This window comes from Oryzias latipes, chromosome 13 (assembly GCF_002234675.1).
Source record: "Oryzias latipes chromosome 13, ASM223467v1".
NCBI lineage: Eukaryota > Metazoa > Chordata > Actinopteri > Beloniformes > Adrianichthyidae > Oryzias > Oryzias latipes.
This window is the reverse complement of record NC_019871.2, coordinates 10,293,024-10,317,200: the sequence shown is the minus strand read 5'-3', so window position 1 is coordinate 10,317,200 and position 24,177 is coordinate 10,293,024. Positions and strand designations below refer to the sequence as shown.

The window sequence follows — 24,177 nt, the reverse complement described above, 5'->3', positions numbered from 1 at the left end:
GGTGAAATGTGTGTATCTGACATGGTCCTACTGGCTGACAGCAGGCAGCAGACTCGCACAAAAGTGGGATGTTGGCTTTCACAGACAGTCACAGACGAAGCCCCTTATCCCATCGGTTTGTGAGCAGGGAGGAATTCTCCAGAGGGGGGCATGGTCTGTGTGTGTGGTAGACTGTGGTCTGACTTCATGACCGCCATCTTCAAGAGGCTCCAGGTCGACCCAGACCGTCTGCTCCCGGAGCTGACCTCTGCGGCTCTCCAATTTACTGTTTGCAACAGTAACTCCAGGATTAAGCAAATAAAAAGATTAACTTTCTGCTTTAAAATGCTTAATTCAAAGGGTAAAAATCAATATATCTAAAAGCTGAGAGTCATTTGTTGACATTCAAATACATAAACCACACCCTCTGTGGATAAACTGTCAATCCAGTGAGAGAGAAAAAACATATGCTTTCAGTTTAGTTTCAAAAGCACTTTTATTTTTCTTCTCTCCTTCTGTTTAAACTCCCAATCTTGACTCAGGATTTGCAGAGCAGCTCTCAGTCTGCAGTTACAGGAGCTGCAGGGAAGGATGATATCTACTTCTGCTCTTTTACAGAGCTGTTTTCAATTTCAGAGGCATGAAAACAAAAAACTCTTATCTGCTATTTGATGGTAAGAACTGTACCATGAATAGTTGATGCACATCTATCAGGCTTCAGAACATCTATTTCTGATCCAGCGACTGTTGTATATAGAGTCTTATAAATGTTTAAAGTCCAGAAGAATTCATAAATATCTTTCCAAATACCAAGTCAATATTCTGTACATGCAATTTTATTCTCATATATCATAGAACAGGGTCTGCTCAGAGTATTCCAGTTTTGATGGACGTCAGAGGTGGGCTGGTGAAAGTGGTGGCAGGCATTTTGAAAATGCCTCTGATCTTTTTAAAAAAAAAAGTTTAAGTTATCTGTTTGACAAACACGCAAACAAAAAGGATCAATTTTAACTAAATAATTATAAATACCAATTTAAATAAATATCAGACTGTTCCAGGAAGGGTTGTTCCTCGCTTTAACCTGAGCTCCTCTCTCCTGTTTGTCTATGCAGATGAAGCTGTGGAACAAGTACAAGGTGACCAGCATCCCATCTCTGGTGTTTGTGGACGCCGCCACAGGAAAGGTTGTGTGCAGAAACGGACTTCTGGTGGTCAGAGATGACCCCAAAGGTGAGGTCCAGCTTCTTCCTTAGGAGTACAGCTTACATAAACACCCTGGTTCACAGTAAGCCCAACCAACAAGTGCATCAAACCTTAAAAAAAAAACATATCTTTAAATCAAACTATAGTGTTGTTGCAGGAACTTGTTGAAGGAGCAGAAGATAGTATATCAATGTGCTGCTCACTTTCCCCATTACAGCTCATGAGAGACTTCCTCCACTGGTGCGGGATCCTGTTTAACATGAGGTCAGACCCATAAATCAAGGCCTGAGCAAGAACCTGAATCTGAAACTGGTTCAGACGTGGGATCCTAATGTGTCCAGGAACTCATTAAAAGGATTGGGCGTTTAAAATTCCAAATATCTGACATTGCGGTCAACAACTGCTGCAGATTTTTCCAAAAATAACTACAAGCAAAATAATTCAAGGGGAAGGTTGTTTTTTTTGGTAAAGTGGTTTTAAATATTTATCTGTACTTTTACATTAGAGGAGGTTTGTCATGCTCCATTTTTAGCAAGTTTTGTAGGTGTTTTGATTGCATGTTGCCATCTTCAGATCCCATGCATTTCCACTGGGTGTATAGACACACCACTGAGGGGACGGAAGCTCTTAAAAAATTATATATATATATATATATTTTTTTTTTATGGCCTGTTTTCTTTTCTTTTTAGACAATCCTAACTGCAGTTTTTGTGGCATAAAGTATTCTGTGGATAAAAGAAATCAAAACTGCATTCACCCTCTATATCTCTATCTCTTATCTTTCTGTTAATTTAGTCTGAAAACGGCTTTTACATTTCCGTTTTTAAAGCCTCCAAGTTTGTGATCCAGATTAAAATACAAAAGGCTTATTGAAAAATAAAATAAAGTGCATGCATTTTGATAAAACTTGTCAGTGTGGAACTCTTCAATCTGAGAAGCACAGAATTTAACTTATAAGGCTTCTTCATACAGATTTAAAGAAGCAGAAAAGAAAGAAAATAAGCAAAACAATAGCTATGTTTGCATAAGTACATACAATATAATGCAACGTTTAGGCAACTGTAAAGTGGAAATTGCCTTTCCTTTTAAGATTAATATAAAAAGAATATTATTCGTTTTTTAATATTGTTTTTTCAACATATGAGACCAAATTTACATTATTTTTCTGGTAAATTGATTTTATGTGATTTTTAAAAACCGTTGATTTTTTTTGTTTGTTTTTTTACTTTTCACTTTAAACTATAAAAGGGGTTTTCTTTATGCATTGCAGCAGCAGAGCACAAAAGAACTAAACCCGGACAGAAATGATCCTTTAAGGTTTCTCCAAACCAGCTTTGTGTGAGGAGGAGATGATTCTGTGGTCATCTGCGTTTCTATGATTGTTAGCATCCCTCCAGGCCCTTTCCTGGAAGCATTTCTCATTTCAAAAAGTTTGCCATCCACTGAGATGTGAAGAAGCAGGCGAACAATTCAGCGACCCTCTGCTTTTCACTCGCCATGAAAAGCCTGAGTTGAGTGGCTGCAGAGTAGCCTGCAGCGTAAAGATGGAGAGCACTTTTACAATCACGGCAACAATGAAAGTCCTGGGCAGCGCAGTGCAGACGTGTCACTCCATCCTAATGAAGCCCTAGACTGCTGCACTCACATAAAGAGACCATTATGAATCAGCCCCACAAGGGTTTATTTATTATTAAGCTTTTAGTAATTTGGCGGTGCCCAATGCATCTCCAGTGCTGGATGGTAACAATGGAAAATACCTTGAAAAGGAAATGAAAAGTGTGAAAGAGAGCTGGAGGAAAGCAATTCTGACAGCTCTAGTTGGCTTTGAGGATTCATCAAAACCGTTTGTGATTCTGGTGTGCATTTCCAGAACCACATGTGAGTCTTTGCATCCTCTGTTCCACTAGTCCTTTTTCTTATGTTGTGGTTATTTAATTAGAATTATGCATCTAGGATATAGTTTGTGCAGAGCGACAGCAGTTCATCAGAAATTCACCTCTGAGTTGTGGGCGCGACTATTGGCGCAGATGTAAGCCTCTGCTGATATCCCATCATCCCTTTGTTTAGACTCTCTCCTGCTAGCATAAGGCCCCTCACAACGCCAACCCAACATTACCTGTGCAACAAAACCGGTTTGCAATTTTGGAGCTAAGCAACCGTACAGTTGTGCCAGATTCCAGCTCAGACAAGGAGAATAAATCTGTTTGTCTGCAAGTGCATCAGAATGGAGCAGAGCAGGAAAAAAATTTTGATTTGCTTCATCCTAATTTGTATAAAGGAATACTCAGAAATGCAGTTTCAATCTTAAATTCTTTTTTAAACGTCTTCCATCATGAGATGAATGCCACAAGAACATGTTGAAAACACCAAAAACAGGATATTTTGGTGTTCGTTGTGCCTTCGTTTATCTTCAACAGTCACCTGCTTAACTTCTGAATTTTCACGTTTCCTCTGTTTGCTTCCTGCTGTCGAACTGAGCTCAAAGCGGAGCTGCTGCACTAATCTCTTATTTCCCTTTCCGTCCCCCCCCCGCCCCTCCTCCCTTTTTTATTTCTCTTTCCCTCTCTTAGGCCTTGAGTTCCCCTGGGGGCCGAAGCCGTTTGTGGAGGTGGTGGCGGGGCCTCTGCTCAGGAACAACAGGCAGACAACAGACAGCAGCTCTTTGGAGGGACACTACGTGGGAGTGTATTTCTCGGCGCACTGGGTGAGTGCACAGATGGAACAAAAGAAGAGCCAGGGTTATACCTTCCAGTAAAAGCTCTGCCACTGACGAGAGGAAAGGGCAAAGCAGGAAGCACCACGATAAGAGCGAGACATGACCATTGTGTGCGTCTGTTTACTTTAACAGCGGTTTGCCATTGGTCCCTCCACCGCCACACCCCCAGTGGCAATAAGCTTTTGTCTTTCTCTGCTACGCCTGCTCACTAATGGCAGGTGGGGGTCACTACTCACTGACAGTTTATGAAACCACAAGCGGACTGTTGCTGATGAGATGCAGTTCGTCCCTCCTGGACCAGGCAGCTCAGCAGCTGCCAGAGCCGCGGCTCCTCAGACTGGCGATGCCTGACTTTGCTGGCTTTAGTCCCAAATGCTTTGAAACTGAAAAGGGCAAGTCACAAAAGCCCTTACAGCACTTCATTTCCAGCGTTTAGAACACCACATTCCTCTTGGTTACTCGAGCAAATTTGTCCTCTATTAAAGTCATTTTACATTTACAACTTGCCAGTAACTCAGACTCTCAGGTACCTGAAATAGCCTGTATTAAAAACGTGTTTGACCTTTTTTTGGTTTACAGTGTGAAACCCTATTAAACTTCTGGTTCATACTCTATAACAAGTATGAACATACTATAAAATACATTGTTAATTATCAAAATGGTATAAAGTTCTACCAACAAGCTTCTTCAGTTTTCTAATAGTCTTCATGCCATCAGGATTATAGATGGAAGAGATGCTCACAGTCTGGTAATGACTTCAACAAGCAGCAAATCTGCAATCCTGTGATAGTGATCACATCTGTCTTGTGATTACAGTTTGCTTTGCTTTCCTTTTGTGGCTAGAAATCTGCTACACATTTAATGACACAGTTGCTTGACTTTGATCCAGTTGAGAAAATGAGAAAACAAAAATGAAAGCCATTTCTGTGGGATGGCAAATGTTCACTTTTACTGATCTTATTTTAAAGACTTTCTCACATGTTGAGTTGTGCAGCTTGTACGGTTTAGTGACTTAAATAGAAGCTGCTGCCCAAAAAAAATTCTCCATTTTATATTCCTTTGTTTGTCTGCAGTGTCCGCCATGCCGCAGTTTGACCCGAGTCTTGGTGGAATCCTACAGGACCATAAAAGAATCTGGCCACAAGTTTGAGATTGTGTTTGTCAGCGCTGACAGGTGATGAAACAATCCAAGTTTGGATGTGACAGAGGTAATAATGCATTTTTTTTATTCACAAATGTGGTTGAAATATGTTCCGTTTGACCTTTGCAGGTCAGAGGAGTCCTTTAAGCAGTACTTTAGTGAGATGCCATGGCTGGCTGTACCATATTCAGATGAAGCTCGGAGATCACGACTTAACAGACTCTATGGAATACAAGGTACAACACAGAGGCACCTCTTTGGAAGCCTTTGCATCATTTCAAAAATCAAAAAGTACATGAGGATTTGTAAGGCAAGGCAAGTTTATTGGTATAGCTCAATTCGTACACAAATTCACTGTTCCAGCTTTAAGCTGCATAAGACTGAAACGCCTATTGCCCTTGTTTAGTCGTGAGGATTTGTAGGTGACTTACTGACTCACTGAATGTATATGAGAATTGGAAAATGACTTGCTTTTCTGGCTCCGACAAATAAAAATAATTCTGTTGCCATTTTTTGTGATGCTGATGTCGCCACGTTGTAACCAGACAACGTCAGTAAGCAGGCATTGGTCCAAGTTGGTATGAGTCATTGTTTCTATGGCAACCACTCTCGCCAATCACTATTGACTCTTGTAGGATCTTTACAGATCCACATCTAAGACACATCCATCACCTCCATCTTAACTGCTATTGCTTACCATGCATAGCTTTATTTTACAAGTGCAAAATCTCAACATCCATGGAAAGAGAAACTAAATTAGAATTCTTAAATATGGCAAAAAATTCAAGGCTGAAAAATATGCAGTTTTTCCTTTGTTAGATGTTGAATAGGTTGTTGGGCTATTTAGGCAATGTATACACCGGGCATGTGGGGTGGGTTCATAGCGCTTATGGTATTGACTCAGGTCTGTCGCTACCTGATTAGCTACCTCTTCTAACTCACAGTTTGAAGAGGCTGAGGATGAAATATTGAAGTGGTGCAAAACTTACTTCAGGTTTTTTCATTCACAGCTCTATTCCGATACATGAAAAATTAAGTGTCTTATAATTCCAGCTGGGCACAAACTGCAACTATTAATTTCTCTTTCGTGATCATTTTTCAAATTTGAAAAGAACACCACCTATACGTCACTACCTAATCCGAGTCCCTGATTAGTCAAAGTTCAACTGGTTTAACTTTCAGCACACGTTCAGTGGTCATGAACACGTTCGTACATAGAGCCTGAAAAAGTTCTTAAAAGTGTGCACAGCAATGCGTGTACACCAGAGTTTTGAACGTGAAAGCCCGAAACGCGCTTATGCACGCGTTTACTTAGACTTTTCATTGGAAGCGGTTGCTTGAACCCGCATTTCCAAGCCCAGTGTGAACGCATCATGAGACTCCAAGAAACCGTCAAAATTGGTGCAACAAATTTTCTTTTTAGGCAAATGTGTCTGTCTTGAATCTCGAGCAGGTTTTTGTGTCACAACCCGAAACTCTGCTGAGTTCCAGCATCAGGCCCACACAACCTGAGGAATGTGGGCTGTTTTATGAAGTGTACAGTCTGGCTGGCTGCAGGAGTACAGTCCTCATGTTCCCCTCTGAGCGTGTGCAGATGACTGTGGATGATGTTGGCTCTCAGTCTGTCCTGCTTGGAATGTGAGGAATGCTCTGAGCACGAGTCAGTTCTGCCCCCCCCTGCATTCAGACCTCTGCAGTCCGTGATGGCCCTCACCCCTGCAGACTTCAGTCCACATGCGCAGACAGGAACACCCTGACTCATGCACCATTTGCTGGCTGATGGTATCTGTTTCTGATAAAGCTGTTTACAAGGTTAAGGCATTGCAATCACAAACATGATGAAGGCAAAAAAAAAATCCCCTCAAAGCGTTCCCACAAAATACATCAGAGGTGAAGCAGGCTGAGCTACAGGGGGTTAAGTCAGCAAAAATCTCCTCTTGGCAAATGAAATCCAAGTGGGAGAGGGAAACGTCTGCAGCATAAAACGATAATTGAAGGAAATGACCCAAACTAACTCCCACACTCTGGCCCATTTCCTCCCCTCCTCTGTTTGTCTTCCTCTCCCATCACACTGTTTTTTATCCGTTATCTCTTCAGGTATTCCCACCCTGATTCTGTTGGACACAGAGGGTCACGTGGTCACGCGTCAGGGCCGGGTGGAGGTGCTGAACGACCCGGAGTGCCGGCTCTTCCCCTGGCACCCCAGACCCGTGCTGGAGCTCAACGAGTCCAACGCCGTACAGCTTCACGAGGGGCCCTGCCTTGTCCTGTTTGTCGGTGAGAAAGCCGACGTTTCGAATGTGGCGCAGGCCTGCATGTGGTTTTGCTAAAATAAAGTGCAGTTTAGTGTGTGGAGCAACATGTGGAAAACTCTTGTGCTTAAAAAGTTGTGAAGGGATCTTTTTCTACACTGACGCTGAAGGTTTAAGAACTGTTTCATAAACCCGTATCCAAATAAAGTTCATGCAGGAATAAAGAGCAAAGCTGGCTCCTGTCAAAAATAGTTAAAGAACGGGGGAATACACAATGACGTTAAAAAATGTTTGAGCCAAAGATGAGCTTTGAGGTCCACTGAAGAAGATGGAGACCATCTGTGCAACTTCTCTTTTATCTTTTCCCCTCGTGCGTCCTCTGTTGTTCCTCCTTTAAATATTTTTTTAATCTTATCATTTTTTGCTGTGATTTTATTCAGATGCTGAAGAGGAAGGTGAGCTGGAGCCAGCCAAGGAGCTGATTCAACCAATCGCAGAGAAGCTCATGGCCAAATACAAAGCCAAGGAGGAGGAGACGCCGCTCCTGTTTTTTGTGGCTGGAGAGGTGAGATAAGCTGCCTAAAGTAACTTAGAACAGCAACAGCAAAATACATAAACATTTCCGATTTGCTTTGACATTCTCTTCTTGTGCACAGAAACACCTAAGCATGAAAAAAACTTGGCCCACTTTTCGAAGCTTCTGTCAGGGAAGCAGCAGAAAAACAAAACCAGAACTTAAACTACAGGATATTTTTAAATATGTGCTGCAATTATTTGTTTCCATCTAATAATCCAAATTATAGTCAGATTATAAATTTTAGTCAGATCAGACTGGAGTAAAAAAAAGCAAAGGATTTAACAATGAGGTATAACGATTTCATGCCAAATGTTGTTGTTGATTTCTGTTCAAAGATGCTTCTCCTGTGTAAGCCTTAACTGTGTTGTGGTGCAGAGTTTTATCGTCTCTGTTCATATGCGACTCTTTGCCTGGATTATTTTCAGATCCAGAATACCATTTCAGAACCTTGACTCATGCCTTTTGATGTTGTGCACCTGAAACATTTCCACTGCCTAAAGATTTAAAAAAAGAGAGACTGAACAGCAGCAGTTTACTGAACTCGGGTTTCTTTAAAGAAAAGATTCTGGTTGTGTGGGAACAATAGAATGTGAAGAAAATGGAGTAAAAATGATGGTAAAAGAATCTTTTCAGACAAAACAAACCTTTGTACTCTTTCAAAGATGCTAAACTAAAACATCTACCTTTGAATTTTTTTAACCTTAAGTAATGACATCTGGCCAAAGACAGTGCCCACATTTTAACCTTGTGTCCCTGTCATGATGGGGTGGGGTGGGGGTGTAGCTCCCTGAAGCTTCATCTCTATCAACATCCCCCCCCCCCGCCATGCTGTTTCTCCTCCCACATCAACCCTGCTTGGGATGAACCTGAAGGTGCTCAGTCTTACCTCATGTTGGTGCCAATAGAAGTTTCCATGTTTGCTGAAATCAGACATGGTTACCAGTTCATCCCCACCTACCCGGTCTTCGCCCACCCCCCCACCCGTTATCGCCCCACCCTGTTGACCAGGAGAGCAGCGCTGGTGTCTTGTGTCACTCGTTTAAATGACAAGCTTGGATTTCGGCCGCAGGGCTCACACATGTGCTGTTATCCACCCCGCTCAACCATCAACCTTGAAATGTCACTTGCATCCACACCCACAGTGAGCACGCTTTCAGAGAGCTGAGCGCTGTTGTGATACATATATATATATATATATATACATTTTTTTATTTTTTTTGGGCTACATTTGCTTTGTTTTTAGTGTAGCACAGGTTGAAAACCATACATTTTTACATCCATGTCAGGCAGGTAGAGTTACTCAACAACAATACCATCAGGGCTTCTTTCCAGATTGGGTTCTCGGTCGGACATCCCTTCCCGTTACAGACAGTCAGTGAAGCTTCCAGGCTCCACGCCCGGACTCCTTCACCTTGGCCCGGTTTCGCCCCGGTTGTTGCAGGCTTTGCTGCCAAACCAGCTGCTGGGTTTTCTGTGGCCATGTAACAACAGTTTCTCTGGGGAGGGATGGGCTGAGCTGACTGAAACAAGATCTTGGAAAAGAAAAAAGCCAGGCAAACGATTTATAAATCCTTACTTTTGTGCTACATGCTTAAAGCACATGTTGTAGAAATAGAAATGTATTTTTTTTTATTTTGGGGATGAAAATCTCACATTTCTTGCTTATTCTTTTACCATATTTAACACAATAACCCTCATATTTTTAGCCTGCTGGCCTTGTTTCTGTGATAAGGATTCTAACTCCATATAACTGTGTCCACGTGTAGCTGATTAAGTAACCATGGGAATAATTGCACGGAATTGTGACATTCCTCTCCAGCCCTTGGCTTTTCCTCGTCCGCCACCACGAGGTTCACACAAGCGGTTGTACATCAAAGCTTTCAGCAAGTCTTACGGGCTGCAGAGACATTTGATCCCCACATCCATGCTCCCTAGCAGATTTATCCTCCAGACTTTGGTGAGCCCACTTTTTCCCCCCTCCTAAATCCTGTTTAAAACAGTTTTTCAGCAAATATTTTGAGAAATATCGACCTTATGGGATTTTGAGTGTAGCAAAGAAATATTTAAATTTAAGGCTGAAGCTTTGAGTTTTCAAACATTTTAGTAATGTCAATTTACACAGGAAATAAAAATTCTTGGTCGCCCTCTTTAGATTAACCAGAGTAACAAAATCAGCCTCTAATGGGGAAAAAAAGTTGGTTTCGTTGATGTCAAAATGTATTCTATTAAAAATATTTTAACATATTAAATGCATAAATTCAATATTTCTGATTTTTAGCAGTTGTCTTAATGTCTCGTTAAATATGTGTCATTCTGTCTGTTTTTCCTCAAACACGTAACAGATGTGGGTTTATTTTTTTCAGTAAAGGATGCGGTCTAATGCGGTCTAAGTGCTGTCTGTTTTTTCTAGAGAGCTTTGCTGAGTGATTGAGCAGGTTTGTTCTATATCAGCTCATCAGATGGCTGGAGCACATCAGGTTCATCCTGATTATTGATGCCCTGTGGCATTTCACAGGGCATCAATAATCAGGATGATCCTGATGTGATCCAGCACGTAAATACGTGGCGAGCCTTATCGCAGCTGTGTGCGGCGTCAGTGGGCAGAGACCCTTTGTCTCTCTTTTTTTTTCTTTTTTTTTTTTGGTTCAGGCCTGAACTGCAGAAGGAGGGGACCTCCAGAATGGCTACACCTCACAAGCAGCAGTTCACACAGACTTGCACAAAAAGACAAATAGATGACATCTTCTGATATCAGAGGAGCCTGAAAGGCCACAGTAAAATATTGTGAAGTTTCTCTGTCTGTCTTTTTTTATTTATTTTCTTTTGCCCTGCCTCCTCAGGTGATCTTATAAGCTTAGCTTGATGTGGTTGTAAAGGGACTTCAAGATGAAGGCTTTTATCTGTAGTTTAAAGGCTGTCCTGGTACAGTCAGGATGCTTAGTGACAGCTTTACATTTGCAAGTTTTAGATGGTCAATCTTTAATTTGCAGCGCAATAAAATGGGCTTTACTCTGTTAGCTTGTACTAAATAAACACTCTTCTGTTGGCTCTTTTGCAAAGTAGACCTCCTAGTATACTTATCCTTTTGGGAACTGTGCACCACCGAAGCCCTTTAATGAAATTGCAAGAAGGCTGTGCATTTTCATCTATTTTACAAGAATAATTGCTGGCTTTCTGGGAGAACAGACCTGACTGAAAGGGTGGTTGAGCATCAAATGTAGCAGCAAATTCCCCCACAGTCCCTCCACCATTGGCTTTGTTTTCTCTAAACTCAAGCTGGCATCTAAATCAGCAACTAATGATGTTAACATTATTGGAGCTGCGCTGCTTCCATCAGAAGTAGGGCCGTTTGCTGCAGCGCCACCTCCTGGCCCTTAAAAGGTTACTCGAGCATTTTGCACTCAATCCTTTCCATATGAAACAGATTTTTTAAATCTTTGAGCCTCCCTCAGCCCTTGGCTCCACTACTGAGCTGAGGGGAACTCAGGTCCTGTGAATATGAAAGTCAGGTGGAATTTCAGTTTTGATAACCTGTTTTTGTGACCATATTTTGTTTTTCCTGCACGTTTTTCCAGCTGGATATCTTGAAAAATAGAAGACCTTAACATATGCAAATATTGGCTGTTTGATAGACTCACACACTCTTCAGAGCATATTACATGAAATATGTTTTATATAAATTAAATAAGATCTTTGTGAAAGCAGGTAGAGTAGCTGCAGAAGTTTTCCAAGTTGAAACTGAAACCAATTTTCCAAAAATTCTCACTGATATTTAAAAAGTGCTTTGTGGTCTGTGCATTATTCATACATTTAAACGAAAAATTGACATTAAATTAACAAAATAAATACATAAAAAATAATACATGAAAAGTGCATAATTCAATCACTAAAAATAGGAAATCATAATGAAATGTTTGCTACATTTCAAGTGCATGAGTCATAAAAAAACAAAATTGATAAGTGTTAAAATTGTTAAAACCAGAACATATATTTGTTTTCAAACACCACATGACTACAGTACAATGACTTAAAAAAAATACACCTTTTCAGCAGCCTAGAAGATTTCTTGCAGATGCTTATTTAAAGATAATGCGGGGGGGAAAAAAGAAACTGTGCGGTCTGGCAGCTGAGTTTTTGTTTTGCATTTAAAAATGTGGTTTTAGCTGAAGGGAAAAATGTGACACCCAACTTTTAGCTGAACAAATTAGCTTGAATACACTTCTCCATGGGTTTATCTCATGCCTGCATATCCCCATGTTCCAGTCAGCTCTGAGAAAAGCAGGATGCTTCTGGACCCCCCCCCACCTGGTTGCGTCCCGTCTTTCATGGGGGTGAGATGCGTGTGACGAAGCTCTCAGGTCTGGTCTTGAGCCGGCTACCTTGCAGGATGGCAGCAAGGAGATGAGTTCCACGGCTGTTTCAAAGCATATGCATTAATGTGGACGGTGTTGGGCAGAGCTGCACTCCCTAAAGTAATCTCACGGTTGTGGGGGTCATAAAAGGAGCCCGGATTTTCTAAAGAAAGCCTTCAGAGAGAAGCTGTTGGCTGCCATGTATGTTAGGTGTTCAGAAGCTGTGTCAGCATGGATGATGAGGGAGGGGGGGCTGTTCTTAAGTGCTGTCTTACTGTGCAGCAGGTCAGCTCTACTCTGCATCCAAAACTGTATTACAGGTGGATCTTTTTCAGGCAAACATTTAAAATGTAAAATGTTGCTATTTAATTTTTGGCCTTTTCAGCATTTTTATTTCTTTGTAATTTTACTTTATTATCTTTTCAAGAAAATAACACAACACAAACCAGCACAGCACAGCAGATATCTAACTAGTTAAAGGTGCGCACAAATCTAGGTTACAATAATATGTTGGGATATTTTCTTAAAGCATTTTCATTTTTTTTTTATTCTTGAGAAATCTTTAGATGGATGTTGAAAAGAAATCTACAGATTAGCCCTTGTGCTATCCTAGGCACTTTAACATTGGGAGTTGGGTCATCTAGACCCACTAAACAGTGCTCTGAACCTTTTTACTTCACTAATTTGTGATCTTCACTGGTGTCCATGGATTACATGAAATCCTCTTCACCTTTATCCACCTTTGTCATGGTAGGGAGAACATGTCAATGTAAGGGTGGGGTCATAGGATACCACAAGAGTTAGATAAACATGATGTAACAAAAATGTTTTGTTGGTCTGTTTGGGCTTTCTGACGTCATTTTACATAAAGAAAAAAGAAAACGTCTGCAGGAAATTCATTTAACCAAAACCCCTATAATGTATTGCAAGCTCATTTATTAAATTATTGTTGTAGGTAAGTCTGCGTTCACAAATATTTGTTGTAAAATGCAAGACTTTATAGAAAGTCTCCTTAATAAAACACCGGACCTTAGATATTTAGTAATAGTCTGACCCAAATTTGAAATTTGACATTTTTTTATCTTGGAAAACACTTTTTAAAAGTTAACTTATCATAGGTATGTTTTGCAGAGATGCATAATTGAAAATATTTCAGATTATATTACAATAATCCACCCCTAAAACATCAAATGACATCACACTTTTATTTTTCCTCTTCTTCATCCACAGGATGACATGACTGACTCCCTGCGGGATTACACTAACCTCCCAGAGGCCGCCCCCCTGCTCACCATCCTGGACATGTCAGCGCGTGCCAAGTACGTCCGTGACGTCGAGGAGATCACGCCGGCCGTGGTGGAGCAGTTCGTCGGGGAGTTCCTGGCTGAAAAGCTCAAACCGGAGCCCATCTAAAGCGGTCTTCCGAGTAACAAACTGGACACGCAGCATGGGACTCGCTCATCATCCAGCCCTGGCCCGTTCAAACGCCTCACTTAACCCCTCCAGTGTTCTCACCCGCCTCCCACTGCGGACTGTTAAAGCAAAAGTCTCATTTTTACTGACGTTTTAAACATTTTTTTGACCATGTTTCTCTTTTCATGGAGTCCTTTTTCTCTCCTGTGGTGCCTTGCATTAACTATAGTCCCTACAGTAATATATATATAAAGTTTAAAAAAAATGTTCTTTTGTACACTGTAGCATTTCTGAACTCTAGAAAACCCAGCGGACCTACTTGCTAAAGCTCATTCTTTGCTTTCTTCTTTGTAAAAATCATATAACTTTTGGCTTTTAAATGATGCAAAAGCAGAATAAAAGGCATTCTTACAGTCGTAATTCACAGTGCAGATCATCTAAACCTATTTGAATAAACCAGAACAACAGGAGCACACAGTTTAAAAAAAAAAAAAAAAAGATCCCTCTGCTTGCTTTCAATGGACCAGTAACCGATGTGTTGTGTGCATCAGAATGCAAGTTGACGTCATCCCCAGGAAGTGGTTAATGGTGGTTTTTATCTTGATCTTTACGAGGATTTTCTATGAAGGTCCCCTTATTTAAGAAAAAAAAAAGGGCCACGCCTTTTCTGGAGAAATATTATTTTTAGAAGTGTTGAATGTATAAATCCTTATTTTTTTCTGTTACTGCTGGCATGATTTCACATTCATTAAAAGAATTTCACTGACAAGCCCAAACGCTCTGTTTGATCCAGTTGAACTGCTTACTTAGAGGAAGTTAGATTTTTAATTGTAAAAAAAAAGGAGAAACCTGACACTTTATGAGGAAAAACACTTCTATTCTGAATAACGTACTTCATTGCTAAGTTGTAAAGAAAAAACATGTTAAGCAATTTCTTTAAACTACCAGTAATCAAAAACACATCAAGACCAGATTTACTTTTGATTTAAAAAAACTAAAAGGTAAGTTTGCGTTCTCTCCATTGTCAGAGGGGCCTTTGAAAAGGTTTTAAAGCTCAGTCAAATGTTATTATGAGACTTCTTACACAGAAGTAAAAAAAAACTAGAAGCAAATACTTTCTCATGCGCAGGAGAGAACCAGTACTTTAATTTTTATTTTACTTCAATGTCCCTTTAGGGGCTCAGTTTATTTATTTTTTTCCAATAGTATAATACTTTATTTTGAAAGTGCACAAATATTTCACCTGTTATTTCTTAACCAGGTCATTGCACTTTTACAAATGACCACAACCAATTTGGATTGTAGCTTTTCCATTCTTTGTTCTGAGAATTTGAATACTTAAATTCTTATTAAACACTCCTGAAATTAAAAGAAGGTAAAACCGATGTTGTGCTCCTTCTGAATCGCTTCAGGGTAACAGTGCAGGGTAACTGTGAAGCCAATCTGAAAAAGCATCAAATGCAGAACAGGTGGTTGCTAACCTCATGATTTAGTTTCATTTAATCTTAAATTTCTTCTGAACAGAGACATCCTCAAAGATTGTTCAAGGAGTTTCAACAGGCTTTATTCAGAAATAAGATGCCACACAATTTTCCAGGAAGTTTAAATATTGAACGCTTTTTTTTTTTTTTTTGTGCATTACAATGCTTTGATTACTCTCCAAACCTCTTGAGGCTCCAACGTCTTCACACTTTCTAAAATGTTTGACCGTCTTGTAAGATTTGGTAAAAAGCTTTTTTGGACCAAAAAAAAAAAAAAATCAAAGATTTGACTCTACATTCTTAATTTAAGAAAAATCAGTTATTTAAATCAGTTATTTTTATTCCTTAAGAACGACATCTGTCTTTACTGAATGACCATTTAGTACATTTATCACTGTTTATTTTTATTCAGGTGAGAAATAAGTATTGTTTTTAGGACAAAAATCCTAATACAGAAAAAAAATGCATTACTTTTAATATACATATAAAAAAACTTTTTGTTCGTTTCATGCATTTCATTCATTTAAACTGCCAAAGGGGACTTTTTGCTGTCTTGATATTTAATTTTTTTTTTTAAATACAACAAAAAATTGTGGTTACAATCTAGTAAAAACAAAAAAAAGACGAGTTAAAAATCCCAAAGATGAGAAAAATACTTGAACTAAATAAGATTTTAATTTTTGTTACAAAACAGGTTTTAAGATGTTTGACATTTAAAGCAAATATTACAATAAGTCACATCCTCTACCGCTGAGCTTTAGTTTTCCTCTTCTCTCCAGATGCCTGCTGCACTTTCAACAGCTGTCTTCTGCCCTCAAACAGAAGGATGCTTGCTGCCATGGCTGAATTCAAACTGTCGACACCAGGAACGATGGGAATGAAGAGCCTGAGACCATCGGTTTTCTCCGCTAACTGGACTGCTTCTAAGCTAAGGCCGTGTGTCTCACCCCCTATAACCAGAGCAGTGGGTGTCTGGGCCCAGTTCTCGTAGTACACTTTGGCGTCCACTCTGGGCACTGACAGTCCATCGTCATCAGAATCTGAGTCGGAGTTATATTCTTCATGACATACATTTTTAGGATTGGGTTTTGAGCTGACCCACCCAAAGTCTCCTGCTTTGGTAGGTTTTTGCAACAGATCTAGTTCCGTCTCAGAGCCACAGTTGTGGTCAGCTACATGGACAGTCACAGATGCTGGAAGATGGTTTTCAATATCACCCCATTCCAGGTTAGGATAGATGGGAAGCTTGAAGTGTGCACCCATTGCAGCACGCAGGACTTTTGGCTCCCAAGCATCCACACAGCCTGTTGGGCAAATAATAGACAAATTAGTAAAACTACAAGCAGAGTAAAACTTTTTTTTTTTTTTAAACATTGGTATACCTTTTGTTAGAAGGATGCTACTACAACCAGCAGCTGCAGCACACCTGAGCATCGTCCCAAGGTTACCAGGGTCCCGAATGTTGTCACAGATGAGAGAGAGTCCCACCGACTGACCTTTGTTTGCATAATTCAGCCGTGACGGGTCGGACCGAGAAAATATTGCTGCGGATCAAAGTTTCTAAGTTAGAAAAAAAAGACTCAGAATGTCTGTTCATTAGAACTGACTGACCCATACCTATCACTCCCTGTGGCGCCACAACGTCAGACCAGAGTTTGATCTCCTCAAATTTGACTTTCACCAACGCAGCTCTTTTCAGTTTGTCCAAGGGCAGCTCTCTGAGTCGATCCACTGTGCTGAAGAACACCGTCTGCGGCATGGCTCCAGCGTGCAGAGCGTCGCAGATTAAACGCCTGCCCTCCAGGAGGATTTTACCCTGGTGCTCCCGAAATGTCCTGGACCGAGCAACACTCACTAGCTTCCTGCAGCACAAGCATGTGGAGAACAGCCATGAACAATAGTTTGCCATTTAGAATTTATTGGAATAAAAAAAAAAGCATATATAGCTTTAATTTGAAACTTGGAGCGTGATAGTGTTTTAAAAAGATACCATATTTTGGTTAATTGGACAACAATACTATCAATAGAGGCAATATTAGGAAACAAATTTTTAAGTGAAATTGCTAAACATACAATGTATTCTTGTTACCCAGACGGTTAGTTCAGCAATCTCCTCATTGTTGGCATCAAATTGCATAACTACCCTCTGAGGTTGTAGCGATCAAACGGCACTTTCTGCTTTGCTGAAAGCCAGCAAGAGGCAGCCAGTGATTATCTACACGGACAACAGTTCTGGTCACAAATCACATTTAAGTCACAAAGTACATCTGAACTGGTTCTGTTGTGGATACTTCAAATTCAAAGTCAAACTTTATTTACAAAGCACTCCTCATAAAGCAGTAACACAAAGTGGTTTACAGGTTTAAAACAATTAAAAATCCAATTCTAAAACACACAGAATGCCCTCAACCCCTCGCATCCAAAATGAGACTTCAATAAAATGCAAAGTGTGAATGTAAATGGAAACTGTCAGAATTGTTTTTACAAGACAAAGAAAAATTGACCAGTGCTGAGGTACTGGCATCTTAGATGACATTCCCAGAGATTATGGTTACAAAAAGCATGAATAACCCCACTCTCTCCACACACACCCATTCATTTTAAACGGGGGTGGACAACCCTTGACCTCAAAGGCTGGTGTGTCTGCATGTTTTCCAGAAATATTTGCCTTGATTACCAGGATCAGAACCAGAGTTAGACAGAACATGCCAGAGCAGGACTTGTAGGAAAACAAGCAGAAATGCAGCTTTTGGTCACCTTCGTCCTGATTTTAAAGTTTCAACTGAAACCAGTAACCAACTTTAATGTTACCAGACTGTCAAATAAAAAACGAGGCATTTGGCCATCCAAACATCTACCAAACAGTTCTCCAACCCACTGAGTTTGTTTACTCACGCCAGCCTTTTGTCTCCCTGAGAAGCCCTTTCAAAGCGCAACCCATCAACTTGATCTTTCGTGCCAGCAGCCCGGGGATGCTGCACAGTCGAATCTGCATCATCTCTTATCCTCACAGGGTTCTTTTTGTCCGTTTGCGCTGTCGCAGAGGTGACATTTGTCTTCTTCCTCTGTGGGTTTACTGCAGTCTGATCGCTCTCTGGGGCTGGCTTCACCACTTTACCCGTCTGCTGTTCAGGAAATAAAACCTTGGCAGGTTTTCTCCTCAGTCCGCGGACAAAACGTCTTGGTTCCACTATTAAGCCACAGCTTTTTGAAAGAAGCTGTTTGGGGAAAAGGCAAACCATGCTTCTCATGACGGCCGCCATTTTTTCTTTTTTGCTAGTCTTCTTCTGTTTTATTTTTTATTCTTTCTAAAAAGCTACATGTGCTCGTTATTGCCATCAAGTGCAAATTGGCTGGTACTGGTCACATTTTAATAGGAAATTTCAAGAGTTTAATCGATCATGTTCGAGTTATTTAATATATTCTGCAAGCTACTGAGTGTTTCTCATGGTTTAAAGTTATTGACTCAATAATATCGAGTTTTGTTTTAACAAAGTTTTTCAAATTGTCTCGCGAGAAAAGACGTCGCCAAGGTTAGGCGATACCAATGAGTTGTTTCACTAGAGGAGACATCACGTGGTTCCTCATGGGAGGAGAGCACCGCCATCTTGATGAGGTCAAGTTACTACTGCAGTGCATGCATGTGAACACATTTTTTGCATAATACCAGTTCATTGTGCGGGTTTCAACTGCCGAAATCAGAGAACTGAGTCCATGAAGGAGGAAGGTATATCATTTCACAGGTAAGTACTGGAATTTTCATCAATTAATGCTGCAGGGGCTTCATTAATCATACACATGTTGACATGCATGATGCTGCAGGGCTATTATCAACATGCTGCATGATGTACGGAGAATTTGCCGTCGACATAAATGTACACTTTATTTTGCTAAACCTGTATACAGCATACTAGGCTATTATAGTAATACAGATTTATACATTTCTGACTCAGTGACTGAACTTTTCTTGCAGTTTTCCAATGGATTCAGACTTAAGGAAAAAGTGGATCTTAGTTATCAAAAGAGCTAACCCAGATGGATCACTGTGGAACCAACTAGCAATACAGTCTGGCTATGTTCAAAACATTTGTGGAAACACATTTAGATAAGAGGCCAGACTGTTTGCTTGAAACCCAACACCATACCATCTGTGTTACACAAATTGATCATTCACATGAATCAGTATAAATCTATTGTTTTTCTTTGTTTTTGTTATTGTTGTTCTTTTAGGGTAAATCTATTTTTCGCTTTTGGACTTCTTTTGAATATTTATACTATTATTGTTATCATAATAAATACTTATTTTTTTATTATTTATTGACTTGTTATTTATTTATTGTTTATTGACTTACTATTTTATTATTATTATTATTATTATTATTATTATTATTATTATTATTATTATTATTATTATTATTATTATTGACTTATTGTTGGGTTTTCTAAATAATTTAAAGTACATGTCAAAAAGGTTTAAAACTTCTAAATGTTTAGAAATTATTTTACAAATTCTTTGTAATAATTTTTTTATTTGTAAGAAGTCCTGCAACAATGCATTTCATTAAATTTTGAGCTTTTAAGGCTGACTGTTTCTCTTCTTTAACAAAAACAAATGATGTATCAATTAGGCCTGCACAATATACCGCAAATTTATCGTTATCGCAATATCCAGCTCTGCAATATGCATATCGCAAAAGACGGCGAATATCGCAATAAATCGCAAACCCAAAATGTGTTAAAACAATCTTCTAGCAGCTTGAAGCATTTAACACATCAAATAAATCCCTTTATGCTTTGACCAATCAGATGGACGCCTTCCCATTCTTGACCAATCAGATGGAGGCCTATTATGTTAACCCTGGTCCTGAAGAGCCTCAACCCTGCCTGTTTTCCAGCTCTCCTTAACCAGCTTGCTGTTGATTGGCTGACTCAAGTGATTTCACATCCTGATTGACTGAACGCACCTGATTTTGGTTATCATTATCGAGCAGTCTAGGGAGAATTGGAAAACAGACAGGATTGAGGCTCTTGAGGACCAGGGTTAGCCACCCTGACGTTTGTCCCCCATGTCGATGAGGGTCATTTGGAGTATAATTTTTAAACTGTTGCAATGAAATGGGAATGATGTTTTTGTTTATTTTTCTATTTGTTTATTTACCGCAAATTTATCGTTATCGCAATATTGATCACTAATATCGCATATCGCAAGTTTTCCTCATATCGTGCAGCCCTAGTATCAATATATATATTATATATATAAAAATAATATATTTACATATATGTATAAATATATATAAATGTAAAAATATTTATAGTATATAAAAGCTACTTAGACGCCACTAAAAGCAATACAAATCATTGTCATGTGGGCGTCGTCGACCTCACCAAGATGGCGTCGCGCTCCGCCACCGTCGGCCAGGCTTCTCAAGCGGGCGCGTCTCCTCTAGTGATATAAATCATTGGGCGATACCACTTATCGGACAGGGTGGGGGTGCTAACAAGGCATTTGTGAACGTGTATTTACTTAAGTGTTTTACTTGTAGTGATTTCACCGACCTGTATTGGTATTTTTAGACTGCTACATAAATTAATAAGGACAAAAAAAAAAAAAAAAAAAAAAAGAAAGAAAAAGAATCCTACAAGCAAAAACGTGTGAAGTTGGTATCTTCTTACCAATCAAAAGCAGATAGAATCGATCATTCAGGATACTTCATCGCACCGGAGGTTGGAGATTCCTACATCTGACAACAAACATGGCTTTAAGACGAGCTTTGCATTTTGTTTTTAAAGTAGGAGATCGAACCAAAACAGCCACGTTTTATCGAGAAGTGTTGGGCATGACGGTAATTTGTTTGCGCTGCATTTGGGGGCACAAATATGTCTGAAGCAACTAGTTATTAATTATCTAACGCCGGTTGATGATAACGGCACAAATCATGATCATGCCATACAAATTGTTGCACAATCTTGACTGTACTTTTCTTCCTTTCATGTTTGCATTCATGTTTTCTTGTTATTTTATGAATAACTTTAGGTTTTAAGGCACGAAGAGTTTGAGGAAGGCTGTAAAGCAACTTGCAACGGGTATGTTATAAACGCTCTTGATTAGATTAGTTAAACTGTGTTTTTCTTGCACAACTGCTTATTAAATAACGCTAACTCTGCTCTTATCTGTTTCCCCTTTAGCCCCTATGATGGGAAGTGGAGCAAGACAATGGTTGGCTATGGTCCAGAGGACAACCACTTCGTTGCTGAGCTGACATATAATTATGGAGTTGGAGAATATCAACTTGGGAATGACTTCATGGTGGGTGAAAGATGTGCAGACTTGTACTCTACAACATCAGGAACAGAAAATATCAGAAACCATCTTTCCAACCCCCCCCCCCCCCCTTTTTTTTTTTACAGAAACTCCAACATTTTTCTTATTTCAAAATAGGCAGGTTTTTTTACCTTGCATGTCCTTTTTCTTTTTCACTTTGGATAAATGTGTTGTTTAATTATAAATGTAAATATAGATTTTTAAGTGAAAGTACTCATTTTCCTCACTTTAAAGATTGCTGGAGCACCATTTTGTCATCTGTATTTTATTAGGGACTTATCCTGCAGTCGAGCCAGGCTGTAAGCAATGCTAGAAGACTCGGGTGGCCCCTGACACAAGTAGAGGAGGCCCTGTACCTGACCCACGCCCCTGGAGGGTATCCCTTTTATCTTGTTGACAAAGAACAGCCTCCACACGGTGGGTTTCTCCAGAACCACAATTCATTATGTCTGAATTTCTGAGTATTTGCAAAGACCAAATAAATGCTTGTAGTTGTGATGTAGGTGCTACATTTGGCAGGCCACAAGCTCTGCTCCACTCTGATGCATCCACATACAGACAGATAGACCCATGTTCGTCATAGTTTTCCTTGTCTGAGCTGGCATCTGGCTCAGAACTGTACGGCAAGATGGCTTGGATATCGCTCACAATTTCTGTTGCACTGGAAATGTTAGCTTTGTCACCCTGAGTATAATGATCTAACATCACGTCAGCAGCTAGTACCTCATAATACTTTTGTTTTTGTTTTTTGTCCTTAGATCCTGTTCAGAAGGTTTGTCTGGGAGTGTCAGACCTCCAAAGATCAATTCACTACTGGGAAACACTTTTGGGAATGAAGGTCATGGATAGAAATGATAAAAAGAAGACGGTGCTGTTGGGGTTTTCAGACACTCAAGTGAGTCAAAGAATGAAACTTTATGCCAAAATACTATAACAGCTACGGACCCTCAGCTTTTGACTCCATTTGTTTAGAAAGCTCCAGATTACGACCAAAATTGTTGCAAAGTGCCACAGAAATGAAACTCACAACATCAAAAAAAGTGAAATGAATGATAACTGTTGTATTCCAATTCACTCTCAATAGTCCAAAATGTATATTCTACTATTTAGTCCAGATCATTCCAATCCAACATCTAGAAGTCTTCTGATGTAATCTCCCCAGGCATCTTTTCAATGTCGTCCTCTTCTTTCACTTGAATGACTTGTATTATGTTTTATTATACCCATGCAGAATATTTCTTGTTTTTAATGTTTGTGCAGTGTCAATTAGAGCTCTGTGATGTCGGTGGGACCGTTGACCATGGAACTGCGTTTGGGAGAATAGCGTTTTCATGCCCACGAGAGGAGGTGAAATGTCTCTCCTAGATTAGAATATAGGCATGACCTAAAGATTTTTCCTCATTTAACTAATATCTTTGAAAACGTTTCCTTTTTTTCATTTGTTTATTTATTCGTTTTATAGCTACCAAATCTTGAAGCCTTGATGAAGAAGGAAAACCAAAAAATCCTCACTCCGTTGGTCACACTGGACACTCCTGGAAAAGCCACAGTAGAGGTGGTCATTTTAGCTGACCCTGTAAGTGCTCTGCCAAAAATAAACAAGATTTTAGGACCCCCCCCCCAAAAAAAAGAACTGATGGTAAAAAGTACTTTCTTTGTAGGATGGCCATGAGATTTGCTTTGTGGGAGATGAAGCCTTTAGGGAACTGTCTGCTGTGGATCCTAAAGGAAATGAATTACTTGATAAGGTAGCAGTTCTTTCACTTTCCACCCTCTTTGCTTAAAATCTTACTGTCTTAAAAAATATCTTTATTGTGCTCTTTGCTTGATTAACCTCTTTTCAGGCTATGGCAGAAGACAAAAGCGATGAGTGGTTTGCAAAACACAATAAACAGAAAGCTGCTGCCTGAGAGGAAGAGGCTGGTGTGGAGAACTGCATGTTCGTGAAACGTTCAGATGCTGAAGAGGAAATCTGTCGCATAAATCTTTTTGTAATGTCAACTTCTGTCCAGGCTGACAGAAAAAGTTTCCTGAAAGGCCCTTCCATCTACAATGGACCACTTTTTCTAATTGATGAATATTCTTTCCTGAAATGTTTTGATAAGAAGGCAAATGAATGTGTAGAAAGTTCAATAAATTTGATGTACAGTATCTGATTTGTCAAAATTTACTGTTGGAAGTCTTTCATTGTGGGTTTCAAATTTTGTGCTGCACAGGTAATGAAATAAAATCTTGTGAAATGATATCACACGATTGACTTGGAAAGACAAATAAAATTCCTGGTTGGAGGATAAAAATAATGCAAAGTAAAATATTTTGTTGGTTTGCTTCATGTTTGATGTGATAATCTATTGTTTGCAGTAACACTGAGTTGTTTCCTACACAAAACATCCAAACATTGTCTTCTTGAGCTATAACAGTAATAATATGAACAGTTTTTAAAAAATCTGAGGAACATCTTTAGATTTCTCAATAATTTGAGTTTCTTTATTTTACTGATATTTATATTTTTATACACCATGTAAATTTGTTGTCTAATTTTGACTTTTAACTTTATTCTATATATTTTTATTTTCTTTATTATTTCTTCTTCAAATTTTTCTTTTGTCCTTTTCTAACTTATCCTGACATGAGAGATGCCAAAGAAAAATTCCGATGTACCGCATGTGCAAACGGCAATAAAACTTGAATCTGTATTCTACTGCATGTAAACAGTTTGGGTTTATTTTACATTTTTACTA

The 24,177-nt window shown here is 39.5% G+C and overlaps 3 protein-coding genes across 4 annotated transcripts in view; 2 read left to right on the top strand and 1 right to left on the bottom strand.

The window, feature by feature from the left end:
• Positions 1 to 14,405, top strand: part of nxn (nucleoredoxin) — a 53,209-nt gene extending 38,804 nt beyond the window's left edge. The window contains exons 2-8 of the mRNA XM_004075327.4: positions 1,092 to 1,209; positions 3,753 to 3,886; positions 4,972 to 5,072; positions 5,169 to 5,275; positions 7,137 to 7,316; positions 7,732 to 7,856; positions 13,451 to 14,405. Of these exons, the coding sequence (XP_004075375.1) occupies positions 1,092 to 1,209; positions 3,753 to 3,886; positions 4,972 to 5,072; positions 5,169 to 5,275; positions 7,137 to 7,316; positions 7,732 to 7,856; positions 13,451 to 13,633 (948 nt within the window). The 3' untranslated portion in view covers positions 13,634 to 14,405. The remainder of the gene's footprint in view (positions 1 to 1,091; positions 1,210 to 3,752; positions 3,887 to 4,971; positions 5,073 to 5,168; positions 5,276 to 7,136; positions 7,317 to 7,731; positions 7,857 to 13,450) is intronic.
• An 845-nt stretch (positions 14,406 to 15,250) lies between these two features.
• On the bottom strand, positions 15,251 to 20,552 carry mrm3 (mitochondrial rRNA methyltransferase 3). 2 transcript variants are annotated; one of them, XM_023961790.1, is made up of 4 exons: positions 20,500 to 20,552; positions 16,732 to 16,976; positions 16,497 to 16,658; positions 15,251 to 16,418 (listed from the first exon to the last, which is right to left on the bottom strand). In XM_023961790.1, exons 2-4 carry the CDS (start codon positions 16,871 to 16,873, stop codon positions 15,859 to 15,861), a joined length of 864 nt encoding a protein of 287 aa, XP_023817558.1. In that variant the 5' UTR covers positions 16,874 to 16,976; positions 20,500 to 20,552; the 3' UTR covers positions 15,251 to 15,858. The 2 variants fall into 2 exon arrangements, with proteins under 2 accessions (XP_023817558.1, XP_023817557.1); XM_023961789.1 differs by lacking the exon at positions 20,500 to 20,552 and adding an exon at positions 18,010 to 18,587.
• A 246-nt stretch (positions 20,553 to 20,798) lies between these two features.
• Positions 20,799 to 24,132, top strand: glod4 (glyoxalase domain containing 4). Its single transcript, XM_023961791.1, has 9 exons — positions 20,799 to 20,957; positions 21,149 to 21,198; positions 21,301 to 21,421; positions 21,709 to 21,853; positions 22,195 to 22,331; positions 22,697 to 22,783; positions 22,899 to 23,012; positions 23,098 to 23,184; positions 23,281 to 24,132. Exons 1-9 carry the CDS (start codon positions 20,868 to 20,870, stop codon positions 23,344 to 23,346), a joined length of 897 nt encoding a protein of 298 aa, XP_023817559.1. The 5' UTR covers positions 20,799 to 20,867; the 3' UTR covers positions 23,347 to 24,132.
• The last annotated feature ends 45 nt before the right edge of the window (positions 24,133 to 24,177 follow it).

Bases quoted from the DNA above. Each gene is read 5' to 3' on its own strand.
- mrm3 (XM_023961789.1), bottom strand. From the start codon at position 18,377: ATGGCGGCCGTCATGAGAAGCATGGTTTGCCTTTTCCCCAAACAGCTT. The intron at 16,977-18,009 runs GTGAGTAAACAA...CTTGTGCTGCAG, and splicing joins CAGGGAGACAAAAGGCTGGC to GAAGCTAGTGAGTGTTGCTC. The intron at 16,419-16,496 runs GTATACCAATGT...TTTGCCCAACAG, and splicing joins TAGCATCCTTCTAACAAAAG to GCTGTGTGGATGCTTGGGAG.
- glod4 (XM_023961791.1), top strand. From the start codon at position 20,868: ATGGCTTTAAGACGAGCTTTGCATTTTGTTTTTAAAGTAGGAGATCGA. The intron at 21,199-21,300 runs GTATGTTATAAA...TTTCCCCTTTAG, and splicing joins TGTAAAGCAACTTGCAACGG to CCCCTATGATGGGAAGTGGA. The intron at 22,332-22,696 runs GTGAGTCAAAGA...ATGTTTGTGCAG, and splicing joins TGGGGTTTTCAGACACTCAA to TGTCAATTAGAGCTCTGTGA.